Source organism: Pan troglodytes, chromosome 4 (assembly GCF_028858775.2).
Source record: "Pan troglodytes isolate AG18354 chromosome 4, NHGRI_mPanTro3-v2.0_pri, whole genome shotgun sequence".
Lineage (NCBI taxonomy): Eukaryota > Metazoa > Chordata > Mammalia > Primates > Hominidae > Pan > Pan troglodytes.
This window is the reverse complement of record NC_072402.2, coordinates 106,165,521-106,191,075: the sequence shown is the minus strand read 5'-3', so window position 1 is coordinate 106,191,075 and position 25,555 is coordinate 106,165,521. Positions and strand designations below refer to the sequence as shown.

Here is a 25,555-nt window from a genome sequence, read left to right as displayed (position 1 = left end):
ATCAGAATGGCTAAAATAAAAAAAGGTGATAATACCAAATACTGGGTAAGATGAGGAGAAACTTTATCACTCATACACTACTGGTAGAATGTAAAATGGTACAACCACTCTGGAAAATAACTTAGCAGTTTCTCTTAAAAGTAAACATGCATTTGCCATATGACCCAGCTGTCACACTCTTTGGCATTCATCTGACATGAAAATTTATGTTCACACAAAAACCTGTTCATGAATGTTCACAGCAGTTTTATTTGCAGCTGCCAAGATTGAAAACAACCCAATGTCCTTCAATGGGTGAATAGTTAAACTCTGATACATTCATACAATGGAATACCGCTCAGCAATAAAAAGAATAAACTTGTATAATAAACAACCTGGGTAGATCTCCAGGCTATTATGCTTAGTGAAAATGCCAACCTCAAATGGTTAAATACTGTAAGGTTAAATTTATATACCATTCTCCAAATGATAAAACTATAGAGATAGAGAAAAGATCAGTGGATGCTAGCTGACAGGGATGGGATGGATACTAATATAAAGTAGCATGAGTCTCCAATGTCCATTATCCAACTCTTTATGCCTTTGCATACCCATAGCTTAGCTCCCACTTATAAGAAATACAGTATTTAGTTTTCTATCCCCGAGTTACTTCACTTAGAATAATGGCCTCTAGCTCCATCCAAATTGTTGCAAAGGACATTATTTCATTCTTTTTTATGGTTAAGTAGTATTCCATGGTTTATATATACCACATTTTCTTTATCCACTCATCAGTTGATGGGCACTTAGGCTGGTTCCATATTATTACAATTATGAATTGTGCTGTGACAAACAGACACAGGCATGTGTCTTTTTAATATAGCAACTTCTTTCTCTGTGGGTAGATACCCAACAGTGGGATTGATGGATTAAATGGTAGATCTACTTTTAATTCTTTGAAAAATCTCCACACTGTTTACCATAGAGATTGTACTAATTTACATTTCCATCTGCAGTGTATAAGTATTCCCTTTTCACCACATCCATGCCAATATCTGTTGTTTTTTGATTTTTTAATAATGGTCATTCTGGCTGGGGTAAGGAGGCATCTTATTGTGGCTTTAATTTGCATTTCCTTGGTGATATGTGATGTTGAGTATTTTCCTTCACATGTTTATTGGCCATTTGGATGTCTTCTTTTGAGAAATGTCTATTCATGTCATTTACTCACATTTTGATGGAATTATTTGTGTTTTTCCTTGCTGATTTGTTTGAGTTCCTTATAGATTCTGGATGTTAGTCCTTTGTTGAAAGCATACTTTGCAAATATTTTGTCCCATTCTGTGGGGTGTGTGTTTACTCTGATGATTATTTCTTTTGTTGTGCAGAAGGTTTTTTCATTTAATTAGGTCCCATTTATTTATTTTTATTTTTATTGCATTTGCTTTTGGGATATTAGTCATAATTTCTTTGCCTAGGCCAATATCCAGAAGAGTTTTTCCTAGGTTTTCTTCTAGAATTTTTATGGTTCCAGGTCTTAAGATTTAAATCTTAATCCATTTTGAATTAATTTTTGGTATGGTGAGAGACAGCAATCCAGTTTCATTCTTCTACATGTGGCTATCCAGTTTTCCCAGCACCATTTACTGAATAGGGTGTCCTTTCCCCAACTTATGTTTCTGTATGCTTTGTCAAAGATCAATTGGTTTTAAGTATTTGGCTTTCTTTCTAGGTTCTCTATTCTGTTCTGATCTATGTAACTATTTATATTTTTATTTATTTACTTATTTATATTTATTTTTTTGAGACAGAGTCTCGCTCTGTCACCAGGCTGGAGTGCTGTGGCGTGATCTTGGCTCACTGCAACCTCTGACTCCCTGGTTCAAGGGATTCTCCTGCCTCAGCTTCCTGAGTAGCTGGGATTACAGAGCTGGGATTATTGGCACATGCCACCATGCCCGGCTAATTTTTGTATTTTAGTAGAGATGGAGTTTCACTATGTTGGTCAGGATGGTCTCGATCTCCTGACCTCATGATCCGCCCACCTCGGCCTCCCAAAGTGCTAGGATTACAGGTGTGAGCCACTGCACCCGGCCCTATGTAACTACTTTTATACCAGTATCATGCTGTTTTGGTTACTATAGCCTTATAGTATGAAGTCAAGTAATGTGATGCCTCCAGATTTGTCCTTTTTGCTTAAGATGACTTTGGATATTCAGGCTCTTTTGTGTTTCTATATGAATTTTAGGATTTTTTTCTAATTGTTTGAAAAATGATGTTGGTATTTTGATACGAATTGCATTGAATCTGTAGATTGCTTTGGGCAGTATGATCGTTTTCATGATATTGATTCTTTCAATCCATGAGCACACGATGTATTTCCATTTGTTTGTATCATCTATGATTTCTTTCAGCAGCGTTTTGTACTTCTCCTTGTAGAGATCTTTCATCTCCTTGTTTAAGCATATTCCTAGGTATTTTGTTTTTTTATCGCTGTTGTAAAAGGGATTGAGTTCTTTATTTGATTCTCAGCTTGGTTGTTGGTGGTGTATAGCAGTACTGCTAATTTGTGTGCATTGATTTTGTAACTTAAGACTTTAATGAATTCATTTATCAAATATAGCAGCCTTTTGGAGGAGACTTTAGGGTTTTCTAGGTATACGATCATAACATTGGCAAACAGAGATGGTTTGACTTCTTGTTTTCCAATTTGGATGCTCTTTATTTCTTTCTCTTGCCTAACTGCTCTGGCTAGGACTTCCAGATTATGTTGAATACAAGTGGTGAAAGTGGGCATCATTGTGTTGTTCCAGTTCTTAGAGGGGATGCTTTTAGCTTTTCCCTATTCAGTATGATGTTGGCTGTGAGTTTGTCATAGATGGCTTTCATTATTTTGAGGTATATTCCTTCTATACCTAGTTTGTTGAGGGTTTTTATCATAAAGTGATGCTGAATTTCACTGAATGTTTTCCTCCATCTGTTGAGATGATCATGTGGGTTTTGGTTTTTAATTCTGTTTATGTGATGAATTACATTTATTGACTTGCATATGTTGAACCATCCCTGCATCCCTGGGATGAAACCCACTTGATCATGGTGAATTACTATTATTATTATTGTTGTTAGTTGTTGAGAAAGGGTCTTGCTCTGTCACCTAGGCTGGAGTACAGTGGCACAATCATGGATCACTGCAGCCTTGACCTCTTGGGCTCAAGCAATCTTTCCACCTCAGCCTCCTGAGTAACTGGGACTGTAGGTGAGCACCACCACATGCATCTAATTTTTATATATTTTTTTGTAGAGATGGGGTTTCACCATGTTGCTCAGTCTAGTTTTGAACTCCTGAGCTCAAGCAATCCTCCTGCCTTGGCCTTCCAAAGTGCTGGGATTACAGGTGTGAGCCACTGAACCTGACTTGAATTATCTTTTTGATGTGCTGTTTGATTTGGCTTGCTAGTATTTTGTTGAGGATTTTTGCATCTATGTTCATCAGGAACATTGGTCTGTAGTTTTCCTTTTCTTTGTTATGTCCTTTCCTGGCTTTGGTATCTGGGTGATACTGGTTTGATAGAATGTGTTAGGGAGGATTCCCTCTTTCTCAACCTTTTGGAATAGTTTCAGTAGGATTAGTACCAATTCTTCTTTGGTAGAATTCACTGTGAATCCATTTGCACTGGGCTTGTTTTGTTGCTGGAAATTGTTTTATTACCGATTCAATCTCACTGTTTGCTATTGGTCTGTTCAGGATTTCTATTTCTTCCTGATTCAAGCTAGGAGGGTTGTATGTTTCCAGGAATTTATCCATTTCCTCTAGATTTTTTAGTTTGTGTGCATAGAAGTATTTATAGCAGCCTCAAATCTTTTGTATTTCTTTTGATCTTTTGTACTTCTGTGGTGTCATTGTAATGTCTCCATTTTCATTTCTAACGGCTTGTTTAAATCTTCTCTCTTCTTGGTTAATCTAGCTAATGGTCTATTGATTTTTTTTATCTTTTCAAAGAACCAACTTTTTGTTTCATTGATCTTTTATATTGTTTTTATGTTTAATTGCATTTAGTTTTTCTCTGTTCTTTGTTATTTGTTTCTACTAGCTTTGGGTTTGGTTTGTTTTTATTTCTCTAGTTCCTTGAGGTGTGTGTTAGGTGGTCAATTTGTGACTTTGCAGACTTTTTGATCTAGGCATTTAGCACTATAAATTTTCCTCTTACATTGCTTTTGCTGTTTCCCAGAGGTTTTGATAACTTATGTCACTATTATTCATTTCAAAGAATTTTTAAATTTTCATCTTGATTTCGTTGTTAACCCAAAAATCATTCCGGAGCAGATTAATTTCCATGTATTTGTATTGTTTTGACTATTCCTTTTGGAGTTGGTTTCTAGTTTTATTCCACTGTGGTCTGAGAATATACTTGATATAATTTGGATTTTAAAAAATTTATTGACTTTATTTTGAGACCTATGATATGTCTATCTTGCAGACTGTTTCATGTACTAATGAGAACGTATATTTTGCAGTTCTCGGGTAGAATGTTCTGTAAATATCATTAGGTCCATTTGTTCTAGAGTGCAGTTTAAGTGCAATGTTTCTTTATTGACTTTCTGCCTTGATGATCTCTGTTTAGTGCTGTCAGTGGAGTGTTGAAGTCCCCCACTATTATTGTGTTGCTGTCTATCTCTTTTCTTAGGTCTAGTAGTAATTGTTTTATGAATCTGGGAATGCCAGAGTTAAATGCATACATATTTAGGACTGTAATATCTTCTTGTTGGATTTATACTTTTATCATTATATAGTGACTTTGTCTTTTTTTACTGTTGTTGCTTTAAACTCTGTTTTATCTGGTATAAGAATAGTATATTCCTTCTCACTTTTGGTTTCCATTTGCATAGACTATCTGTTTTTTTAACTCCTTTACCTTGAGTTGATAAGAATCCTTATATGTTAGATGAGTCTCTTGAAGATGGCAGATATTTGGTTTGTGACTTTTTAATCTGTTCTGCCAATTTGTATCTTTTGAGTGGAGCGTTTAGACCATATATATTCAATGTTTAATATTGAGATGTGAGGTACTGTTCCAGTCATCATGTTGTTACCTAGACACTCTGTTTTTTCATTATTATTGTTTTACAGGCCCTGTGAGTCTTTATGCTTTCAAGAGGTTCTATTATGGTGCATATCCAGCTTTTGTTTCAAGATTTAGAACTCCTTTCAGCATTTTTTTGTAGGGATAATCTGGTAGTGACAAATTCCCTCAGAATTTTTCTTGTCTGAAAAAGACTTTATTTCTTCTTCATTTATGAAACATAGTTTTTCTGGATACAAAATTCTTGGCTGACAGTTACTCCATTTAAGGAGGCTAAAGATAGGACCCCAGTGCCTTCCGGCTTGTAAGGTTTCTGCTGAGAAGTCTGCTGTTAGTCTGATAGGTTTTCCCTTATAGGTTACTTGACACTTTTGTCTAACTGCTCTTAGAATTCTTTTCTGCATGTTAAGTTTACATAGCCTGATGACTCTATATGCCTTGGTGAAGTCCTTTTTCCAGTGAATCTTTCAGGCGTTCTTTGAGCTTCTTATATTTGGGTGTCTAAATCTCTAGCAAGGCCAGGGAAGTTTTCCTCAATCATTCCCTCAAATAAGTTGCCCAAACATTTTGTTTTGTCTTCATCCTCAGGAACACCAGTGATACTTAGGTTTGGCCATTTTATATAATTACATATTTCTTGGAGATTTAGTTAACTTCTTTTGAGTTTTTTTTTCTTTATTTTTTTCTGATTGGGTGAGTTCAAAAGGCTCATCTTCAAGCTTTGAAATTCTTTCTTCTAGTTGTTCGAATCTATTGTTAAAACTTTCCCACTGCATTTTGTAATTCCCTAAAATGTGTCTTTCATTTCCAGATGTTCTAATTGGTTTTCCTTTAAAATATCTAACTCTTTAGAAAATTTTTCATTCACATCCTGAATTATTTTAAAAAGTTTTTATGTTAGTTTTCACCTTTCTCTTGTATCTCCTCCAGTAATTTAATAAGTAACCTTTTGAATTATTTATCTGGTATTTCAAAGATTTCATCTTGGTTTGGATCCATTGCTAGAAAGCTACGGTGATCTTTGTAGTGGAGGGGGGCCAGTTATAGAACCCTGTTTTGTCATATTACCAGAATTATTTTTTTCTGATTCCTCGTCATTTGGATACAGTATTTCTTCTAATTATTTTAGAATTTCTTTTTTATTCAACTGTGTTTATTTTTAAATTTCTTTTTCTTTTTTTCCCCTTAAGGATGTGACTTTAATGATTATAGTTTATTGTAACCTAATTCAGCTCTGGGTGCTTTCAAGGGTGAAGACTCTGCATGAGTTTCCTGTTTATAGAGAGTCTTTATGATGGCTTCATCAGATGTTGGTTGTAGTAACAATATGCTCAGTGTGTGACAAGATTCGCTGTCTCCTGTGGGGTAGAATGGCAGAGATCTCTTGAAGCTTATCTCATTCCTCAGTGTGTGCAGTTATTTATTTATTATTTTTCCCCCAGTAGTTTATTTACTGGGTTAAACAGTTCAGGATTCAGGCCAGTAGAAATGGGGTCCATGGGTATGAATCAGCTGTGGCTAAAGCAAGTGGGTAAATGCAATACCCAATGGTGGGCTGAGGTCCCAGTCTTGACAGAGATGGCTGAGGGAGCTCTCAGTGAAACACACTGAGGTCTTTTCACAAGGGAGGGAGGTAGCCACCTCAGCTCTCCTGCAGGCCAGCAGGAAAGCAGTCTGCCTCCCAGTCACACTCCTGACCCAGTGTTCCAGCTATTTAGATCAGACAGGCACCTCTCTACATCTGTAGGAATGCTGATGTTCCATGCAGAGAGGGATCGTGACTCTATCACTTGTGGAAGCCTGAACTGAAGAGCAGTCCTCCTGTGCAGATGCAGTCACACTTAAGTGCTCCAGAAAGTCTGTCTACAAGTGCACCCACACCATGCTCCCACGGGAGAAGCCCCAGCTGTGTCCGCAGTGGTGGGCAAGGGTAAGAAGTTTCTTCTCCAAGACCCTTCATTAGCACCAGGGCTGCCTAACTGTTGGGGTAGAGCTGCAGACTTTCCCCACTGAGCCCAGTACCGCACCTGTGCCTCTGCTGAAAGAAACTTCCCACAAGCAGAAAGTTCTGGGACTCAATTCCAGTCATCTGGATTCTTTTGTCCCATGGAGTGCTCCCTTGGTGTGGTATACTCCCGCTTCTGGAATAGGAGTCCCTGAGGCCCAATTCTGCTGTTCCTTTGGGTCTAGCCACCCAGTGGGACCACAATAATCCACACTGGTGTCGGGAAATGTCTGCAAAGGATCCAGACATGTGAACTGTCCTCAAGTCTCCTAGCAGCAGGTACCAGCACCAGCTCTGATAGGGACAGCAGGGGAGTGACATAGACTCTGTGAGATTCCTCGGTTATAAATAACCTTACAGTGTTGGCTCTCAAATTCCAGCTATAGTAGTAATGAACTGGTCATGTGACAGACTTAGGACCTTCTGGTTATCTAGCCAGGGTGATTCAGGCAGTGGTGATAGCTGAGGTCACATACAAGGTTTCTCCTTCCTGGGCACTGTGGTCTTCTGCAGTTTTCCACGTGGCTCATGGTGTAGGCTGTAGTCTGTCACTTCATTCAAAGGATCTGTGGTTTCTTTCAGTTTTCTCGTTAAGTTTGTGTGTTGCTTCTTGGAATAAAGCTCACACTGTGAATCTCTATATACTATTTTGTCTTTCTAAGTGGGACAGGCATGCTAACAATGCCTCCAATCCACCATCTTGAGGGGAAAAAAAGGGAAGTCTTTACCACCAAATTGAGTAGACTATTCTCCTTCCCTCTCCAACTTATGTTACTAGGAGGTAATCAGAATGCCTCTAGAGGGATTCCTAGATCCTATACAGGTGAAAGCTGACTCTTCTCTCCACTGATGGAAGGAAGAATAAAGGAAATGCCTGGTATAAGGAAACACCCCTTTCCTCTGCTTCAGTTGTTCTCCTCTATCCAGAGTGGCCTGGAGTGGCAGTCTAAAGAAGCTCCAGTCCACTGGGCGGAGCTCAGCAGAAATGGAGAGAGAAACTACTAGTAGCCATGGCCCCCATGTACCCCCTCATTCATCCCAGCCTCCCAGGAATTGAAAAAGGGTGGGTGTGAGGTTCTTCTCGCTGTGCATGAAGGGAAAGAGACAGATCTGGAGAAGGGGCCACAAGTCTCAGATGATAGTGAAGACCATCACAGAGACAGGATTCTGGCAGATCTAGGGGAGGCAGGGTCCCCAGGGATATCCCAAGGCCCTGTGGTACCTGATTTCAAAGCAGAAAGGCCCATAATGCTCTGTACTTCTCCTTCCCTTGCAGCGGGTACAGCCCAGCATTCAGAACGAATAATACTGCCTCAGCCGAGTATATTTGAACCCTATAGGGATGGGAGGGTAAGTGCAACTCTGGAAGAGAAAGAAGGATCCCCAGGAACTCTGGGATCCTGATGGGAGAAAAAAGAACTTCATGGGAAAGGGATTTTCCCCTGAGCTCTTTACATACCTTGCTCCTTTCTCTCAGGCCACAGCTCATAGGTCACCTCCTCACTGGGGCCCTCTATACTCCCTGATGAGAACACCCCCCTCCAATTCTTCCAGAATCCTGGCTATTGCCTTCTTTGGGTTCTGATCCCAAATTATCTTGTATATTTATTTCCTTTACTTATTTATTGTCTCTCTCTCTCTGAGGTGATACATGTGTTCCATGAGAACAAGGACCTTATCTGCCTTGTTCCCTGCTGTCTTAGCTTGGTTTACCCCAAAACAGATGCAGATTTGATTTTTTGAGAGGTAATCCTAGAAGTGAGACAGGAAGGAAGGAAAGCAAAGACAGTGTTGATGAGCAGATTACCACTGGGGGGGAACTAGGCCTCAATCCTTCTGGAGATCCTCTCAGAAATTATGGGAGATACTTCAGAATTGTCCTATTGAGGGATAAGGAAGCTGGGGTATATCCAACATCTCCCATCCTCATTGGTTGAAGATCAACCTTATTCAGTTCTGGTTGAGGATCCTTTCAGAGGTGTTAATGCACACACAGGCCTAGAGAACACCCTCAGCAGAGACACCTGAGAATCCATTGGCATGAAAAGGGACCATGTGCAGGAAATCTCTAGAGAAGGCTGAATGGATACGGACCAGGCAAGAACAAGTTATGCCTGTCATAACCTCAGCACCAAGATCAAGCTCTGGAATATGGTACATGCTCCATAAACACGAGCCAAACAAAAAGGAAGATTGAGAAATGAATGAATAAAAGAAAGGCTGAATGGGAGTCTAGTAATTCTATTACCTGAGAGGACTGGTTTTTCTTTCTTGGTGTTGGCCTTAATTTTGACCGAAGTTTTTGACTTTTACATCCTCCCTGTATGTATACCGGGAAGGGTCCATCCTAGTTTTCCTGGCAAATACTCCTCTTCCTCTTCACCTCGGCAACTGCTGTTTCATATTCCTCCTTCATCAGCGAAAGGTGTTTCCTTGTGCTCACCCATCTCTGAAAAAAATCACTTTCAGATTGACTTCATTCCTACTCATTTTTCAGTGAGAAAAACATTGCCAGATTTCTTGGAAATAAATATCGCATTACTTACTGATCCAGTTTTTTTCTGGTATGTAAGCTATTGCCTGTAAATTAGCTGGCCTACTTTTTAGAAGTTGCATTAATTCTTTCGGGGCGATTGAGTGCCCTTTAGTGCACAAACAGCAATAGAAGTTAAATTTACAACATGGGTGACTGGAACCATTACTCTAGATTAATGCATTCTAGGGACCACTTTCTTCTTTCCTCCTTTTTATATAGTTTTCATCTGAGTTATGGATAGGACATCTTGTCCTAAGCAAATAAGTATTATATATTTGGGACATTTAAATTCTTGATTAATAATACTAAAAATCTTTTAACCTTAAATGAATATTGCCGGTGTGCACATTCTTTTTGCTTGTCACCCAGAGCTCTTGGTTCACATAAGCTTGGCTTAATTTTATTACATTGCAAATACTCAGTGAGAATGAACTTTAGCCATGAAAAAAAAATAATAACCCAAATATTGAAGGTGAGGCCTGGTGGGAGGTGATTAGATAATGGGGGTGTATTCTACCGGTTTAGCACCATCCCCTTGAGAGATCTGATTGTTTGGAAGTATGTAGCCCCTCCTCCTTTGCCCTCTCTTCTTCCTGCTCTGGCCATGTGATGACATGCCTTGCTTCCCCTTTGCCTTCCACCCTCATAGTAAGTTTCCTGAGGCCTCATCAGCCATGCAGAACTTTGAGCCAATTAAATCTATTTTCTTCATAAATTACCCAGTCTCAGGTAGTTCTTTATAGCAATGTGAGAATAGACTAATACAACTATTAAATAAACTTGTTTCTATTTAAGGGTCCTAGGATGGCTAATTTTATGTGTCAAATGGCTAGGCCATGGTACCCCAGTTTTTGGTCAAACAGCAGTATAGATGTTGCTGGGAAGGTATTTTTTAGATGTGATTAACATTTAAAACTATAGATTTTGAGTAAAGCAGATTAGTGTTCAAAACGTGGTTTGGTCTTATTGAATCAGTCAAAGGCCTTAAGAGAAAGCTAAGGTTTCCCAAAAAAGAAGGAATTCTGCCACCACATAGTCTTCAGATTTGAGACTGCAACATCAACTCTTCCCTGAGTCTCAAGCCAACTTGACTGCCCCTAAGATTTCAGACTTATCAACCTCCAAACTGGTGTGAGCCATATCCTTAAAATAAATCTGTGTGTGTGTGCCTGTGTGTGTGTGTAGGCATATTTTGCTTTATTGCATTTTGCAGATATTGTGTTCTTTCACAAATTGAAGGTTTGTGGCACCCCTGCACTGAGCAAGTCTATCAGTGCTATTTTTCCAATTGGATTGACTCAGATTTTGAAAGAAGTTCAGCTGTGGCTAAGATGCTATCAAACAGCATTGCAGACTACAGAGAAATCTCTCATAAAAGGAAAAGTGGGCCAGACGCGGTGTGGGCCAGATGAGGCGGTGGCTCACGCCTGTAATCCCAGCACTTTGGGAGGCTGGAGCGGGCAGATCACAAGGTCAGGAGATCGAGATCATCCTGGCTAACACAGTGAAACCCCATCTCTACTAAAAATACAAAAAATTAGCTGGGCATGGTGGTGCACGCCTGTAGTCCCAGCTACTCAGGAGGCTGAGGCAGGAGAATTGCTTGAACCTGGGAGGTGGAGGTTGCAGTGAGCCGAGATGGTGCCACTGCACTCCAGCCTGGGCGACAGAGTGAGACTCTGTCTCAAAAAAAAAAAAAACAAAAAAACAAAAGGAAAAGTGAATTGACACAGCAGACTTCACTGTGGTCTTATTTTAAGAAATTACCAGCTGGGCACGGTGGCTAATGCCTGTAATCCCAGTACTTTGGGAGGCTGTGGCGGGCCGATCACGAGCTCAGGAGTTTGAGACCAGCCTGGCCAACATAGTGAAACCCTGTCTCTACTAAAAATACAAAAAGCTAGCTGGGCATGGTGGCAGATGCCTGTAATCCCAGCTACTTGGGAGGCTGAGGCAGGAGAACCGCTTGAACCCAGGAGGCGGAAGTTGCAGTGAACCGAGATTGCACCATTGCACTCCAGCCTGGGTGACAGTGTGAGACTCCGACTCAAAAAACAAAAAAAAAAAAAAAAAAGAAAGAAAGAAAGAAAGAAAGAAAAGAAATTACCATAGCTACACCAACCTTTAGCAACTACTGCCTTGATTAGTCAACAGCCATCAACACTGAGGCAAGACCCTCTACCAGCAAAAAGATTACAACTCGCCAAAGGCTCAGATGATTGTTAGCATTTTTAGCAACAAAGCATTTTTAATTAAAGTATATAGATTATGTTTTTAAACATAATGCTACTGCACATTTAATAGACCAGTACAGTATAAATATAACTTTTATATGCATTGGGGAACCAAAAAAATTTTTGTGACTCGCTTTATTGCAGTGATTTGGAATAGAACCCGCGACATCTCCGAAGTATGCCTGTGAGTGTATTCACACACACACAAAGTTGAGCATCACTAATCCAAAATCTGAAAAGCTCCAAAGTCCAAAACTCTTTGATTGCCAACATGATGCCACATATAGAAAATTCCAAATATAACCTCAGGATGGGTCACAGTCAAAACACAGGCCCACACCACCATTTATCCAGCATCTCCAAGGAAAAAAGGATCCTTTCAGCCCCATTCTTCATTAAATGGAACCAGATGTCTGACTCCTTACATATGCAAAAAATGTATATCTCATAGTCCATCAGTAAACTGAATGAAGTGGATATTGAAGAAGTTTTTGACATTGATAATGATGCTCCAGGCCGGGCATGGTGGCTCATGTCTGTAATCTCAGCACCTTGGGAGGCTGAGGTGGGTGGATCACCTGAGGTCAGGAGTTCAAGACCAGCCTGACCAACATGGTGAAACCCTATCTCTACTAAATACAAAAAATTAGCCAGGAGTGGTGGGGCATACCTGTAATTCCAGCCACCTGGGAGGCCGAGGCAGGAGAATCATTTGAATCTGGGAGGCGGAGGCTGCAGTAGGCTGAGATCACGCCACTGCACTCCAGCCTGGACGACAAGAGCGAAACTCCATCTAAAAAAAAAAAAAGTAAGAAAATGAGGCTCCAGTTGTTTGTTCTTTGACTGATGGTGAAATAGCAGAAATGGTTCTGAATCAAGGTGATCATGATAACACTGATAATGACGATGACATTTGTTAATGCTGCAGAAAAAGTGTCAATAGACAGCATGGTGAAAATATGTGATGGGCTTACTGAAGGACTAGAGCAGTCTGCATTCATAACAGAGCAAGAAATAATGTCAGTTTGTAAAACCAAAGAGACAGCCAGACATAGTGGCTCACTCCTGTGATCCTAGCACTTCGGAAGGCTGAGGTGGAAAAATCACTTGAGTTCAGGAGTTTGAGACCAGCCTAGGCAACATAGTGAGACCTCATTTCTACAAAAAATTAAAAAATTATCCAGGCATGGTAGCATGCACCTGTCATCCCAGCTACTTGGGAGGCTGATGTGGGAGGATCAATTGAGCTTGGGAGGTCGAGGCTGCAGTAAGCCATGATCACACCACTGCACTGCAGCCTGGTGACAGAGCAAGACCCTGTCCAAAAAAAAAAAAAAAAAAAAAAAAAAAAAAAAAAAAAAAAAAAAATCAAAACCGAAAATAAAATAAAAGCCTTCTAAGCCAACAAAAGAACAAAAGTTGTTAATGAGGCAGATGACTGGAGGAAACATTTTAAAAAGCCATCCAGCAGAATATGCCTCCTCATTCCTAAAGGACCCACTTCCTCATCCCTCAACTGCTTCTGATTGTTTCTTCTCATCTTAAAAAATCATTTTAACTAAAAACACAGCATTCGAGCTGGGTGCGATTGTTCTAGCCTATGGTCCCAGCTACTCAAGAGGCTGAGGAAGGAAGATAGCTTGAACCCAGGAGTTCAAACCCAACCTGAGCAACATAGAGTGATTCCATTTCTAAAAAAACAAAAAAACAAAAAAAACCCCCACAGCATTGTAGGTGGAGACTGACTGAAAGCCTGCTGTTGTTTGTTGTTTGCGTTAACAGCTGATACAAGTATTCTGGTAGTGCTACTGTGCTGCTTAGTTACCCTGATCTTATTATTTTTTCTCTGTATTAATGTTGTGTCATTTATTTTGCTGTTAAGTGCTTAGGTGTGAATAACCGTAAGAAAATGATTGCTTATCCATAGCATATTAATTCAGAGTCAAGAATGGTGGTGAGGCCAAACAACCGCAGATTATTTACAGGGATGGCTGAGATAATGACATCTTTGCTTTCTGATGGTTCAATGTACACAAATTGTTTCATACACAAATATATTAAAATATTGTATAAAATTACCTTCAGCTATGTGTATAAGGTATATACGAAACATAAAAGAATTTTGTGTTTAGACTTGGGTCCCCTTCCCAAAATATCTTATTATGTATATGTAAATATTCCAAAATCTGAAAAAGTCTGAAATCTAGAACACCTCCAGTCCCAAGCCTTTTGGATAAGGAATCGTCACCCCATATATACCCTATTTGTTTTATTTCTTTGGAGAACCCTTGTTCCTAAATTTCAAAGAAAGTAAATCTTTAGAGGAAAGTCTAATGTGAATTTTTATGTTTAGGAGGATTTCTTCCTTGATCATCCTCCATCGTTTCAGATACCATATTGGGTATTAAGAACACAAAGGAGAAAAATCATGGGCATTGCTCTGATATTTCAACATGATGAGACAACAGCAAAGGTACATGCAAGGGAGGAAGGAGGCTGGGAAGGCTTGACAGAAAAGTCACATTTGAGCTGGATCTTGAGAGATTACTAGGAGTTGGCTAACTGGCAAAGGAAGCAGGGATCTTCTAGACAGGTAGTTCATTTGGGTCAAAAATATAGCAGCGATCTCTGATATTCGTACATTTATTTAACAAATATTTAATGAATGTATGTTTTGTGTCAGAGATGGGTTTTGTCCCTAATTTTGATACATGTTTTTATATCCCCTTCCTCAGACTGGGGAAGATGGATCATATTTATCCTTCTAGATGGCTGCCTCTCATAGTTCTGTTCCCTTCAGAACAGAACATATCCCCAGGGATAAAATGGGGAGCAAAAACAAACAGAAAGGAGATGTTTAGAATTAGTTTTGTCAGCTAATGACAGAAGAACTAAAATAACAGTGGCTTATTAGACAGAATTTTATTGTTCTCTCATCTAAATGTCCATATCAATGATCTAGAATGAAGAGATAGCAATGTGCTTTATTTTTATCTTATTGTTCCATCAACCTCATTAGGCAGCTATTGCTTAGTGATCCAAGACGGCAGCTTCAGCTCTAGTTCTCTTGTCTATAGTATTCTAGCCAAAAGTGGGGGAAAAGGAAAAGAAGATGAGCATTCATCTTCTCTTTAAAGACACTTCTTGGAAGTTCCATACATCACTTTATCAATATCCCATTTTAAATAACTTAGTTCTATAACTAAAACTAGTTTTCATTCCCGCCAAACATATGCCCAGCTAAAAACTGAAGGAGAGACAAATATTAAGAGTCAATGGACTGCATTGCAGAAAGAAGAGAATCAGGTTGAATAACTCTGAAGACCACTCAAACTGAAAAACAGAGTTGATAAGCAGAAGCTAATTGTTGTTTTATACCTTCTAAAGTCTTTACTATATAATTACATTGTCTTAATGATAGCCATTTAGAGTTAGTTGTTTAGAAGCAAAGTATACTTGATTTAAAAAAAAAAACAGGTAGCCAATTTTTGTCTACATGAGTTAATTGACCCATGGTTATGGCAATTGGTTTTTAAAAGATGAATTTATGCCCAGTGTTTATATCTTCATTTTTTAATGTTTTGAATCCTTCATATGATACATGTGAAGGGAAAACACAAGCGCTGAAAACACAAAATAAAAGCCAATAATAAGGTTTTGCTATTAGTTTTTCACTAATAGCAAAAGTCAAAAATGTTTTTAATTATTGTATTCAAACATATCTATGTGGTGGCACTTGAGAAGCAGCACTCAGACCTCCTTTCAAAGTACTTGCTGTGAGGAACATTATTGACTGTCATATCTCCACAAGCTTCACACGGAGGCCACACACTCTCCCCCTGCTCCCAGCCCATGACTAAGAAAATAGTCGAGATACTAGAAAAGTAACCTGTGAGATTTCCAAGCCTAGTCCTCAAAAGGTCTCATAGCTTCTGTTCTCAGTCTTCATGTGCCAACACCACAGGAAGAAGCCCAGGCAGCCTCCTGAAGAATAAGAGACTAAACAGAATAACTCAGTCAACAGCTGACACCAACCACCAGACCTAGAAGAACATCTTGAACCATCTAACTCTAGTGAAATTACCAGGTGACTTGTAACCACCTGAGCAATCCCAGGCAAGGCTGCAGAAGAACTATGTGGCTCAATTCCACCCATATTGCTGACTCACAGAATCATGAGCAAATTAAATTGTTGCTGTAGTAAGCTAGTAAATTTTTGAGCATCATATTAAGCAACAATAGATAACTAATATGTACAATAAGGAGAAGGTATAGAGTGATTAAAGATTTAAAAAATATACATGACAAATACTAACAAGGTGAAAGTTCAGCTGTATATTAATATCAAATAAAATCAATTTTAATACAAAAGTTACTATTAAAGTTAAAAGGTCAATATAATTCTAAATTATGTACACATTATAAAAAGTTCTCAAAATATATAAAGCAGAAAAAAGGAAATGATGCAACTATAAGAAGTAGATAAATTCAAAATCAACACAACTGTTTTAGTGATTAAAATAAGTCAAGTAGACAAAAAAATAAGCATAAAGGAGATGTAAGACCCTATACCCTGTGGTGGGCAGAATTCTAAGATGGTCCCCAATATAGCCCTCTGATATACACAACCCATATAATCTCCTCCACTTGAATATGTGCAGGACCTATGAATATGATGTGATAGTCACTTCCTTAATTACATTATATTATATCCAACTCCATCTTGCCAGACTAGAGAGATTCTCCTGCTGGCTTTTGGTAAAGTAACCTGTCATCAGGGAGAGGATCCTTTGGCTAGGACCAGAGTGGGCTCTAGTTGCTGAGAGCAACCCTTGGCCAACAACCAGCAAGGAAATGAAGACATCAGTTCTACAACCACAGGAATTGAAAACAGTTGACAGCGTGAATGAGCTTGGAAGAAGATCCTGAGCTGCAGATGAGAACATTGCTGGTGGATACTTTCATTTCAGTCTTGTTTCCCATGAGCCCATGCCCAGACTTCTGACTTACAGAAGCTGTGAGTTAATCAATGGGTGTTGTTTTAAGCCTCCAAGTTTGTATTAATTTGTTATACAGGAATAGAAAACTAATGCAATAGTGCCTCCTTCTGAGGGGAATACATTCAACAACCCCCCGTTAATGCCTGAAACTACAGATAGTACTGAACCCTATATAGACTATGTTTTCCCTATAAAAACATAGCATGCTAAAGTTTATAAATTAGGCACAGTAAGAGATTAGCAACAATAACTAATAATAAAACAATTATTATAATATATTGCAATAAGTTATGCAAATATGGTCTGTCTCTCCTAGAATATCTTATTGTACTGTACTCTGTTACGATGACTACATGATGAGATGAAGTGAGGTGAATGACATAGGCATTGTGATGGAGCATTAGGCTACTACTGACTTTCTGTATTCCTGACTCTGTGTAACCATCTCTTACTTGCAGTAAATGGCTTGGTGTCACTCATTTCAGAGGATCATTTGCTGAAGTCTCCATATAGGTTCAATGCTTTCTGGTGCAAACCACATTGCTGCTGATTGCAACACATTTTCTGTTCATGTCTTCTATTCACAAATTTAATGGCTTTTCCATCTTAGCTAAGCACTTATTATGGACTGGGGCTGTAACTTTTTTTTTTTTTTTGAGAGGGATCTCGCCCTGTTGCCCAGGCTGGAGTGCAGTGGCGTGATCTCGGCTTACTGCAACAGCTGCCTCCCAGGTTCAAGAGATTCTCCTGCCTCAGCCTCCTGAGTAGCTGGGGTTACAGGCATCTGCCACCATGCCCGGCTAATTTTTTGTATTTTTAGTAGAGATGGGGTTTCACCATGTTAGCCAGGCTGGTCTTGAACTCCTGACCTCAGGTGATCCACCCTGGGGCTGTAACTTTTACAGTTTAAGTTGCAACAGCAAAACTAAGAGGAATTTATTTTTCCTTCTTCATGATTTCACAGATAGAAAATTCATTCTTACTGTATCTTTTAGCAATCTCAGCAATTTTTTTCTTTCTTTATTAAGTTGAGAACTGTCACCTTTTTATTTCAAGGAAGCACTTTATGGCTTCTCTGTAGCACATCTGAATTACCAGCATCACTACTCTTGCAATTTGGGGGCATTAATAATTAAAATAAGAGTTACTTGAACACAAGCACTGTAATACCGTGACTGTTGATCTGATATCTGAAAGGGTTACTAACTAACTGGTGGGTAGTACATACAGCATGGCTACAATGGATGAAGGAATGACTCACATCCCTAGTGGGACAGCAGGAGATTTCATCACCGCTCAGAATGGCATGCAATTTAAAACTTATGAATTATTTCTGGAAGTTTCCATTTAATATTTTCTGACTGTGGTTGACTGTGGGTACCTAAAACAATGGAAAATGAAACCACAGACTACTGTACACATTCAACAATTAGAGAAGCATATTCTCAACCATGCATGGAATATTTAAAAAATGATCACAAAGTCTTAGGGCAAGTTTCAGCAAATTTCAAATTATTGATGTCATACAGATTATGTTCTCTGATACAGTATGATTAATACTACAATCTATACATCAGTTTCAGGGCATCCAGAAGTTTTCAGTGCTCCAGGGTAGCCTAAAAGTGCTAAGAATGCTATACATGAGCAAAATCCTGACCTCAACAGAAAGAGGCCACCATGAGTGAAAATATTGGAGACAAATAACTGATGAACTCTGCGATGATGCCTGTGCCTGGAGAGTTCACAACATGGCAGGCACTAGCTGTACTTCCAAGTTGCTGGTCCAGGGTCCACAGCAGGAACAGCAATGACTGCAAGGACACTTTTCTCCCAAACATCCCCAGAAATGAGAAAGCCCCTTCCCTGCCACATCTAAAAGTTTCTGGAGAAAAGCAGGTAGGAGGGAAGAGACAAATACTGGTAGTGACCCAAAAGGGAATGAGTATCCCTAAAAGACTACTTAAATGGAAATAAATTGAGATACTATTGATAAGCAAAGTTTAAATATCGCTTAGTTTCCCTATTATGCAACATAGATGGCTTGTGAGACTTTTTTTTCCACAGCTGAGAGGAGTGTGAGTGACAATATTTTAACACACCACACAATTACACAATTTTCTTTTAAATGAGTTTTAAAGATGTGTGTGTGTGTGTGTGTGTGTGTGTGTGTGTGTGTTTGAGACAGTCTTGCTCTGTCACCCAGGCTGGAATGCAGTGGGTTGATCACACTTCGCTGCAACCTTGACTTCCCGGGCTCAAGTGATCCTCCCACATCAGCCTCCCGAGTAGCTGGGACTACAGGTACATACCACTACACACAGTTAATTTTTTTTTTTTTTTTTTTTAAGTAGAGATGGGGTCTTGCTGTTTCCTAGGCTGGTTCTTGAGCTCAAGCAATCCTCCTGCCTCAGCCTACCAAAGTGCTGGGATTACAGGCATGAAGCACCATGCCCAGCCTACAAGAACAGTTTTTAAAATCAGTTCATAATATAGCATCTCATGGTAGGTATTTGCTTGTTAGACTTATCTCTATACCAGGACCTCAAACTCAACTGCTTAACAAAGACCAGGCAGGTAACATACATAAATGAAGCAGATTAAGTTTGACAGAATAGGATATGGCGGAGTCTTTGACAAACTGAGGAACACAAGCCCAAAATAAAACATCCCAAATTCTGTGGACTGGTTCTAGTCAATGAGCCACCATTTTTCATCTTCCATAATATGGAATACATATATATAGTTGCTATCTCTATAACAGCTTGATCAAATTGTATCATAATTAAATATTTTTTATATCTGTTTCTCCCATAGTGACAGCCTCCAAATGCTGGAACCTTGTCCTATTCATGTTTACATCCCCAGTATATATATCCTGGCATATAATAAGCCTGCAACAAATGTTTGTGGTGGGAAAGGTGAATGAAATAATAAACGCACAAGGGCCCATAGCAGCAAAAAAAAAAAAGCAAATGCATTAACTGAATGATAGTAAGGGTAATCAAATCAGGGACATGAACATGAAACAACTCACAAAAGTCTGCCTCTCTGTGATGTGACATGCAAACAGCTGACAGCTCTCTGCTTAATGACAGTCCGTGACCTGAGATTCTAGAAGCTTAGTGTTTGAAAAAGGGACTCATTTCTTTCATTTTTAATTAGGTGACCAGTGATTAGATTATTATTGCTAGAGACAGGCTGATTAAGAAGTCACTGACAGTCATTTGTCCTCCTCAGAGAGCTGTCACATGGGTACATTTACATAATGACAGCTTCCCAGCTGGGAGCTCTACTCTGCTTGTGTCACTTCTGGCGATAAATGCTGGTCCCTCACTGTTTAGGACTTCAGTAAATTTCTCCAAGCAGGCAGTCTTTTAGAGGAAACTTTGAATGAAAAATCTTAGAAATGGAAATACACCCTAAGGGAATTTACTAAGGCTTCTACATTTCTTTTTTTCCCTAGGAAGTTTCCTAAGGTAGTGGTTGTAGAGGAGGGTTCATCATTTCCATTTAAATGCTTGGAGGAATTGTTTAAAAGTATATCACCTTAAAGGCGATGGAGTTATAGGTGAGTGTGTGTATATATGTGTGTGTGTGTGGGTGGGGTGGTGGCGTATGGGGAAGGGGTTGAAAAGTGGGGGATGGGTGGAAAGTTCTCACCTAAATATTGTATCTGAAAAGCAGAGAAAGGCCTTTTCACTTAATAAACGTTTAAAACTGATAATCCCAAGCCCCTAGACTGCCTTATTTTAATTTTTTATTTTTAATTTTCAGAAATGTTTCAAGGATCATTGTGTTTCTCCATTTTTACATAAACAGTTGATTACATTCACAAAATAAAACATTCAATGATATAAGACAAAATGGAAGGGGAAAGGAAAAGGGAGAGAAAGCAGGAGGTAGAAAGGAAGAGGGAGAGAAGGAAAGAGGGGAGAGAGAATTCCTCTTCCGGTTATTTCATATTAGTGAAGCTGGGGTTATTTTCTAAATGGAATTTCATTAATCAAGTCCCCATGTTGAATCATAAAAAAGACAAATGGAAAAACAGAACTTCAAATACAGCCTTCAAAACAGCTCAAAAATATGAAATACTAGCTCATTTGGATTAAGTGTTCTAAATTAAAGAAAAATCCAATTATGCAAAATAAGAAAAACTGGTTTACAATGTTGCCAGCTAGGAGTACTTTTGGACTAACAATGGTATTCTACCTATGAGTCTAAAATTCTCAGAAATAGGTGAAATATTTTTCATGTATTTTATTTACATTATTAATTTGGTAAACCTATTTTTCCATGGGTATGCTCAGTACAGTATCCAAATTGTAGGAGTACATCTAGATTAAAAAGGGCTTATTCCAAGAACACAAGGAGTTCAGCATCAGAAAATCTACAAATGCAATTTATCATAGAAACAGACTCAAAAAAAAGCATATTATTTTGCTGGTAATTGGGTAATTTGGGGAGGACTTGGTAGAGATAGTTCATCTCTGCTACACACAGCTTCAGCTGGGGTGGTTCAACTGCAGCTGGGCAGATCAACTTACTTGCTCACTTACCTGGCAAGGAAGTTGGTACTAGTTGTCATCTAGAAGCCAAGATGAAATTTTTAGGGAGCCTCAGCTCCTCTCCAAAGGGCTACTTGGACTTCTTTCCAGCATGGCCACTGATTTCCAAGAGCAAGTGGTCCAAGGGACTTGGGTGGAAGCTGCAAGGCTTCTTATGGTTTAGTCTTGGAAGTCACAGAACATCACATCCATTGCATTCTCTAGAGTAAAGCAAGTCTCTAAAGCCAAACTAGATTTAAGGGGAGGGGACTACCTAATCTGATTTATGAGTGCCAGCCTTTATAGGAGTTATATGAGAACACTAGTTGCTTACACCTGGAGATCTGGGGGGGGTCTGTGGGATGGTATAGCACCTCCTCTGTCAGGGGGCAAAAGTCATTGATCCCATGGGAAGCTAAATCTGGATGTAGCTTCTCCAATCAATGGAGGAGGTAAGCTGAGTCTCAGTTAGCTTGTTGACAAGACAACCCATAGTGAGCACCACAATGAGTACGTTAGCCAATCCTCTCATAGCATTCAAGGTTTATTTGTCTACTTTCATCCATTATGCTGGACACTTCCTGGGCCCCTTCAATATTTCCCACCATCAGGTGTCTCTGTTCTCTCTCTCTCGGAATTCCTATTATTTGGACATTGAATTCCCTAGACTAGTCTTCTAATTTTCTTGTTTTTTTCATTCTTATTTTCCATCTCATATCTTTGTTCTGCTTATTGAGGGATTTCCCCCATTTTATCTTCCAATATTCTATTGAGTATCTTACCCTGCTATGTGTTTTTAACTTCGAAAACTTTGTTTTATTTCTTTAAAAATGGTTTAGCATCCAGAGGTATAAAGAGGAGCTGGTACCATTCCTTCTGAAACTATTCCAAACAATAGAAAAAGAGGGACTCGTCCTAACTCATTTTATGAAGCCAGCATCATCCTGATACCAAAACTTGGCAGAGACGCAACAATAAAAGAATATTTCAGGCCAATATCCCTGATGAACATTGATGCGAAAATCCTCAATAAAATACTGGTAAACCAAATCCAACAGCACATCAAAAAGCTTATCCACCATGATCAAGTTGGCTTAATCCCTGGGATGCAAGGCTTGTTCAACACATGCAAATCGATAAACGTAATCCATCACATAAACAGAACCAATGACAAAACTACATGATTATCTCAATAGATGCAGAAAAGGCCTTTGAGAAAATTGAACAGCCCTTCATGCTAAAAACTCTAAATAAACTAGGTATTGGTGAAATGTAACTCAAAATGATAAGAGCTATTTATGATAAACCCACTACCAAGATCATACTGAATGGGCAAAAGCTGGAAGCATTCCCTTTGAAAACTGGCACGAGACAAAGATGTCCTCTCTCAGTACTCCTATTCAACACAGTATTGGAAGTTCTGGCCAGGGCAATCAGGCAAGAGAAAGAAATAAATGGTATTCAAATAGGAAGAGTGGAAGTCAAATTGTCTCTGTTTGCAGATGACATGATTGTATATTTAGAAAACCTCATCATCTCAGCCCAAAATCTCCTTAAGCTGATAAGCAACTTCAGCAAAGTCTCAAGATACAAAATCAATGTGCGAAAATCACGAGCATTCCTGTACACTAATAATACACAGAGAGCCAAATCATGAGTGAACTCCCACTCACAATTGCTACAAAGAGAATAAAATACCTATAAATACAACAGACAAGGGATGTGAAGAACCTCTTCAAGGACAACTAAAACCATTGCTAAAGGAAATAAGAGAGGACACAAACAAATAAAAAAATATTCCATGCTCATGGATAGGAAGAATCAATATCATAAAAAACGGCCATAGTGCCCAAAGTAATTTATAGATTCAATGCTATCCCTACCAAGCTACCATTGACTTTCTTCACAGATTTAGAAAAAATTACTTTAAATTTCATATGGTATTGAAAAAAAGCCCCTATAGCCAAGACAATCTTAAGCAAAAAGAACAAGGCTAGAGACATCATGCTACCTGACTTCAAACTATACTACAAGGCTACAGTAGCCAAAACAGCAAGGTACTGCTACCAAAACAGATATATAGACCAATGGAACAGAACAGAGACTTCAGAAATAATGCCACACATCTACAACCATTTGATCTTTGACAAACCTGACAAAAACAAGCAATGGGGAAAAGATTCCCTACTTAATAAATGGTGTTGGGAAAACTGGCTAGTCATATGCAGAAAACTGAAACTGGATCCCTTCCTTATACCTTATACAAAAATTAACTCAAGATGGATTAAAGACTTAAATGTAAGACCTAAAACCATAAAAATCCTATAAGAAATCCTAGGCAATACCTTTCAAGATACAGGCATGGGCAAAGACTTCAGGACTAAAACACCAAAAACAATGGCAACAAATCCAAAATCGACAAATGGGATCTAATTAAACTAAAGAGCTTCTGCTCAGCAAAATAGACTATCATCAGAATGAACAGGCAACCTACAGAATGGGAGAAAATTTTTGCAATCTATCCATCTGACAAAGGGCTAATATCCAGAATCTACAAAGAACTTAAACAAATTTACAAGAAAAAAACAAACAACACCTTCAAAAAGTGGGCAAAAAATATGAACAGACACTTCTCAAAAGAAGACATTTATGCAGTCAACAAACATATGAGAAAAACTTCATCATCACTGGTCATCAGAGAAATGCAAATCAAAACCACAATGAGATACCATCTCATACCAGTTAGAATGGTGATTATTAAAAAGTCAGGAAACAACAGATGCTGGAGAGGACATGGAGAAATAGAAACACTTTTACACTGTTGGTGGGAGGGTAAATTAGTTCAACCATTGTGGAAGACAGTATGGTGATTCCTCAAGGATCTAGAACCAGAAATACCATTTGACCCAGCAATCCCATTACTGGGTATATACTTAAAGGATTGTAAATCTTTCTACTATAAAGACACATGCAGATATATGTTTATTGCAGCAGTATTCACAATAGCAAAGACTTCGAACCAATCCAAATGTCCATCAATGATAGACTGGATAAAGAAAATATGACATATATACACAATGGAATACTATGCAGTCATAAAAAAGGATGAGTTCATGTCTTTTGCAGGGACATGGATGAAGATGGAAACCATCATTCTTAGCAAACTAACAAAGGCAGAAAACCAAACACCACATGTTCTCACTCATAAGTGGGAGTTAAACAATGAGAACACATGGACACAGTGAGGGCAACATCATGTGCTGGAGCCTGTCAGGAGGTGAGGGGCTAGGGGAGGGATAGCATTAGGAGAAATACCTAATGTAGATGACGGGTTGATGGGTGCAGCAAACCACCATGGCATGTGTATACCTATGTAACAAACCTGCACATTCTGCACATGTATTCCAGAACTTAAAGTATAATTTTAAAAAATGGCTTAGCATCCTTGTCTTCTTTTACAGTTGCAACATTTTATCACTCAGAGGATATTTTACAGATCATTTTTTGTTTTATATTTTCTTTTACCTGGTGTATTATTCCATTTTTGGGCAGCTGATAAAGACGTAATCAAGACTACAATTTACAAAAGAAAGAGGTTTATTGAACTTACAGTTCCATGTGGCTGGGGAGGCCTCACAATCATGGCAGAAGGTGAAGGGCACATCTCACATGGTGGCAGACAAGAGAAGAGAGCTTGTTCAGGAAAACTCCCCTTTATAAGACCTCACATCTCATGAGACTTATTCAGTGTCATGAGACTAGCATGGGAAAGACCTGCCCCCATGATTCAGTTACCTCCCACAAGATCCCTCCCATAACACGTGGGAATTGTGTGAGTTACAATTTGAGATGAGATTTGGGTGGGGACATGGCCAAACCATATCATTCCACCCTTGGCCCCTCCCAAATGTCATGTCCTCACATTTCAAAACCAATCGTGCCTCCCCAACAAGTCCCTGTAAGTCTTAACTCATTTCAGCATTAACTCAAAAGTCCACAGTCCAAATGGTCATCTGAGACAAGACAAGTCCCTTCTGCCTATGGGCCTGTAAAATCAAAAGCAAGTTAATTACTTCCTAGATGCAATGGGGTTACAGGCATTGGGTAAACACAGCCATTCCAAATGGGAGAAGTTGGCCAAAATAAAGGGGCTACAGGGCCCACGCAAGTCCAAAA

The 25,555-nt window shown here is 39.0% G+C and overlaps 1 protein-coding gene across 5 annotated transcripts in view; it reads right to left on the bottom strand.

Moving 5' to 3' along the window:
* LOC104006505 (uncharacterized) overlaps positions 1–25,555 on the bottom strand; it is a 243,330-nt gene that overhangs the window by 157,905 nt on the left and 59,870 nt on the right. For 3 of the 5 annotated variants that reach the window (XR_010156933.1, XR_010156932.1, XM_063810510.1), the window contains exon 2: positions 12,506–12,628. Coding sequence is in view for 1 of the 5 variants with exons in the window: in XM_063810510.1 (XP_063666580.1) it covers positions 12,506–12,628 (123 nt within the window). In the remaining 4 variants the exon portion in view is untranslated. Of the gene's footprint in view, positions 1–9,313; positions 9,515–12,505; positions 12,629–15,724; positions 15,865–25,555 lie in introns of those variants that run through there. The other 2 variants (XR_010156935.1, XR_010156934.1) reach the window with 2 other exon arrangements.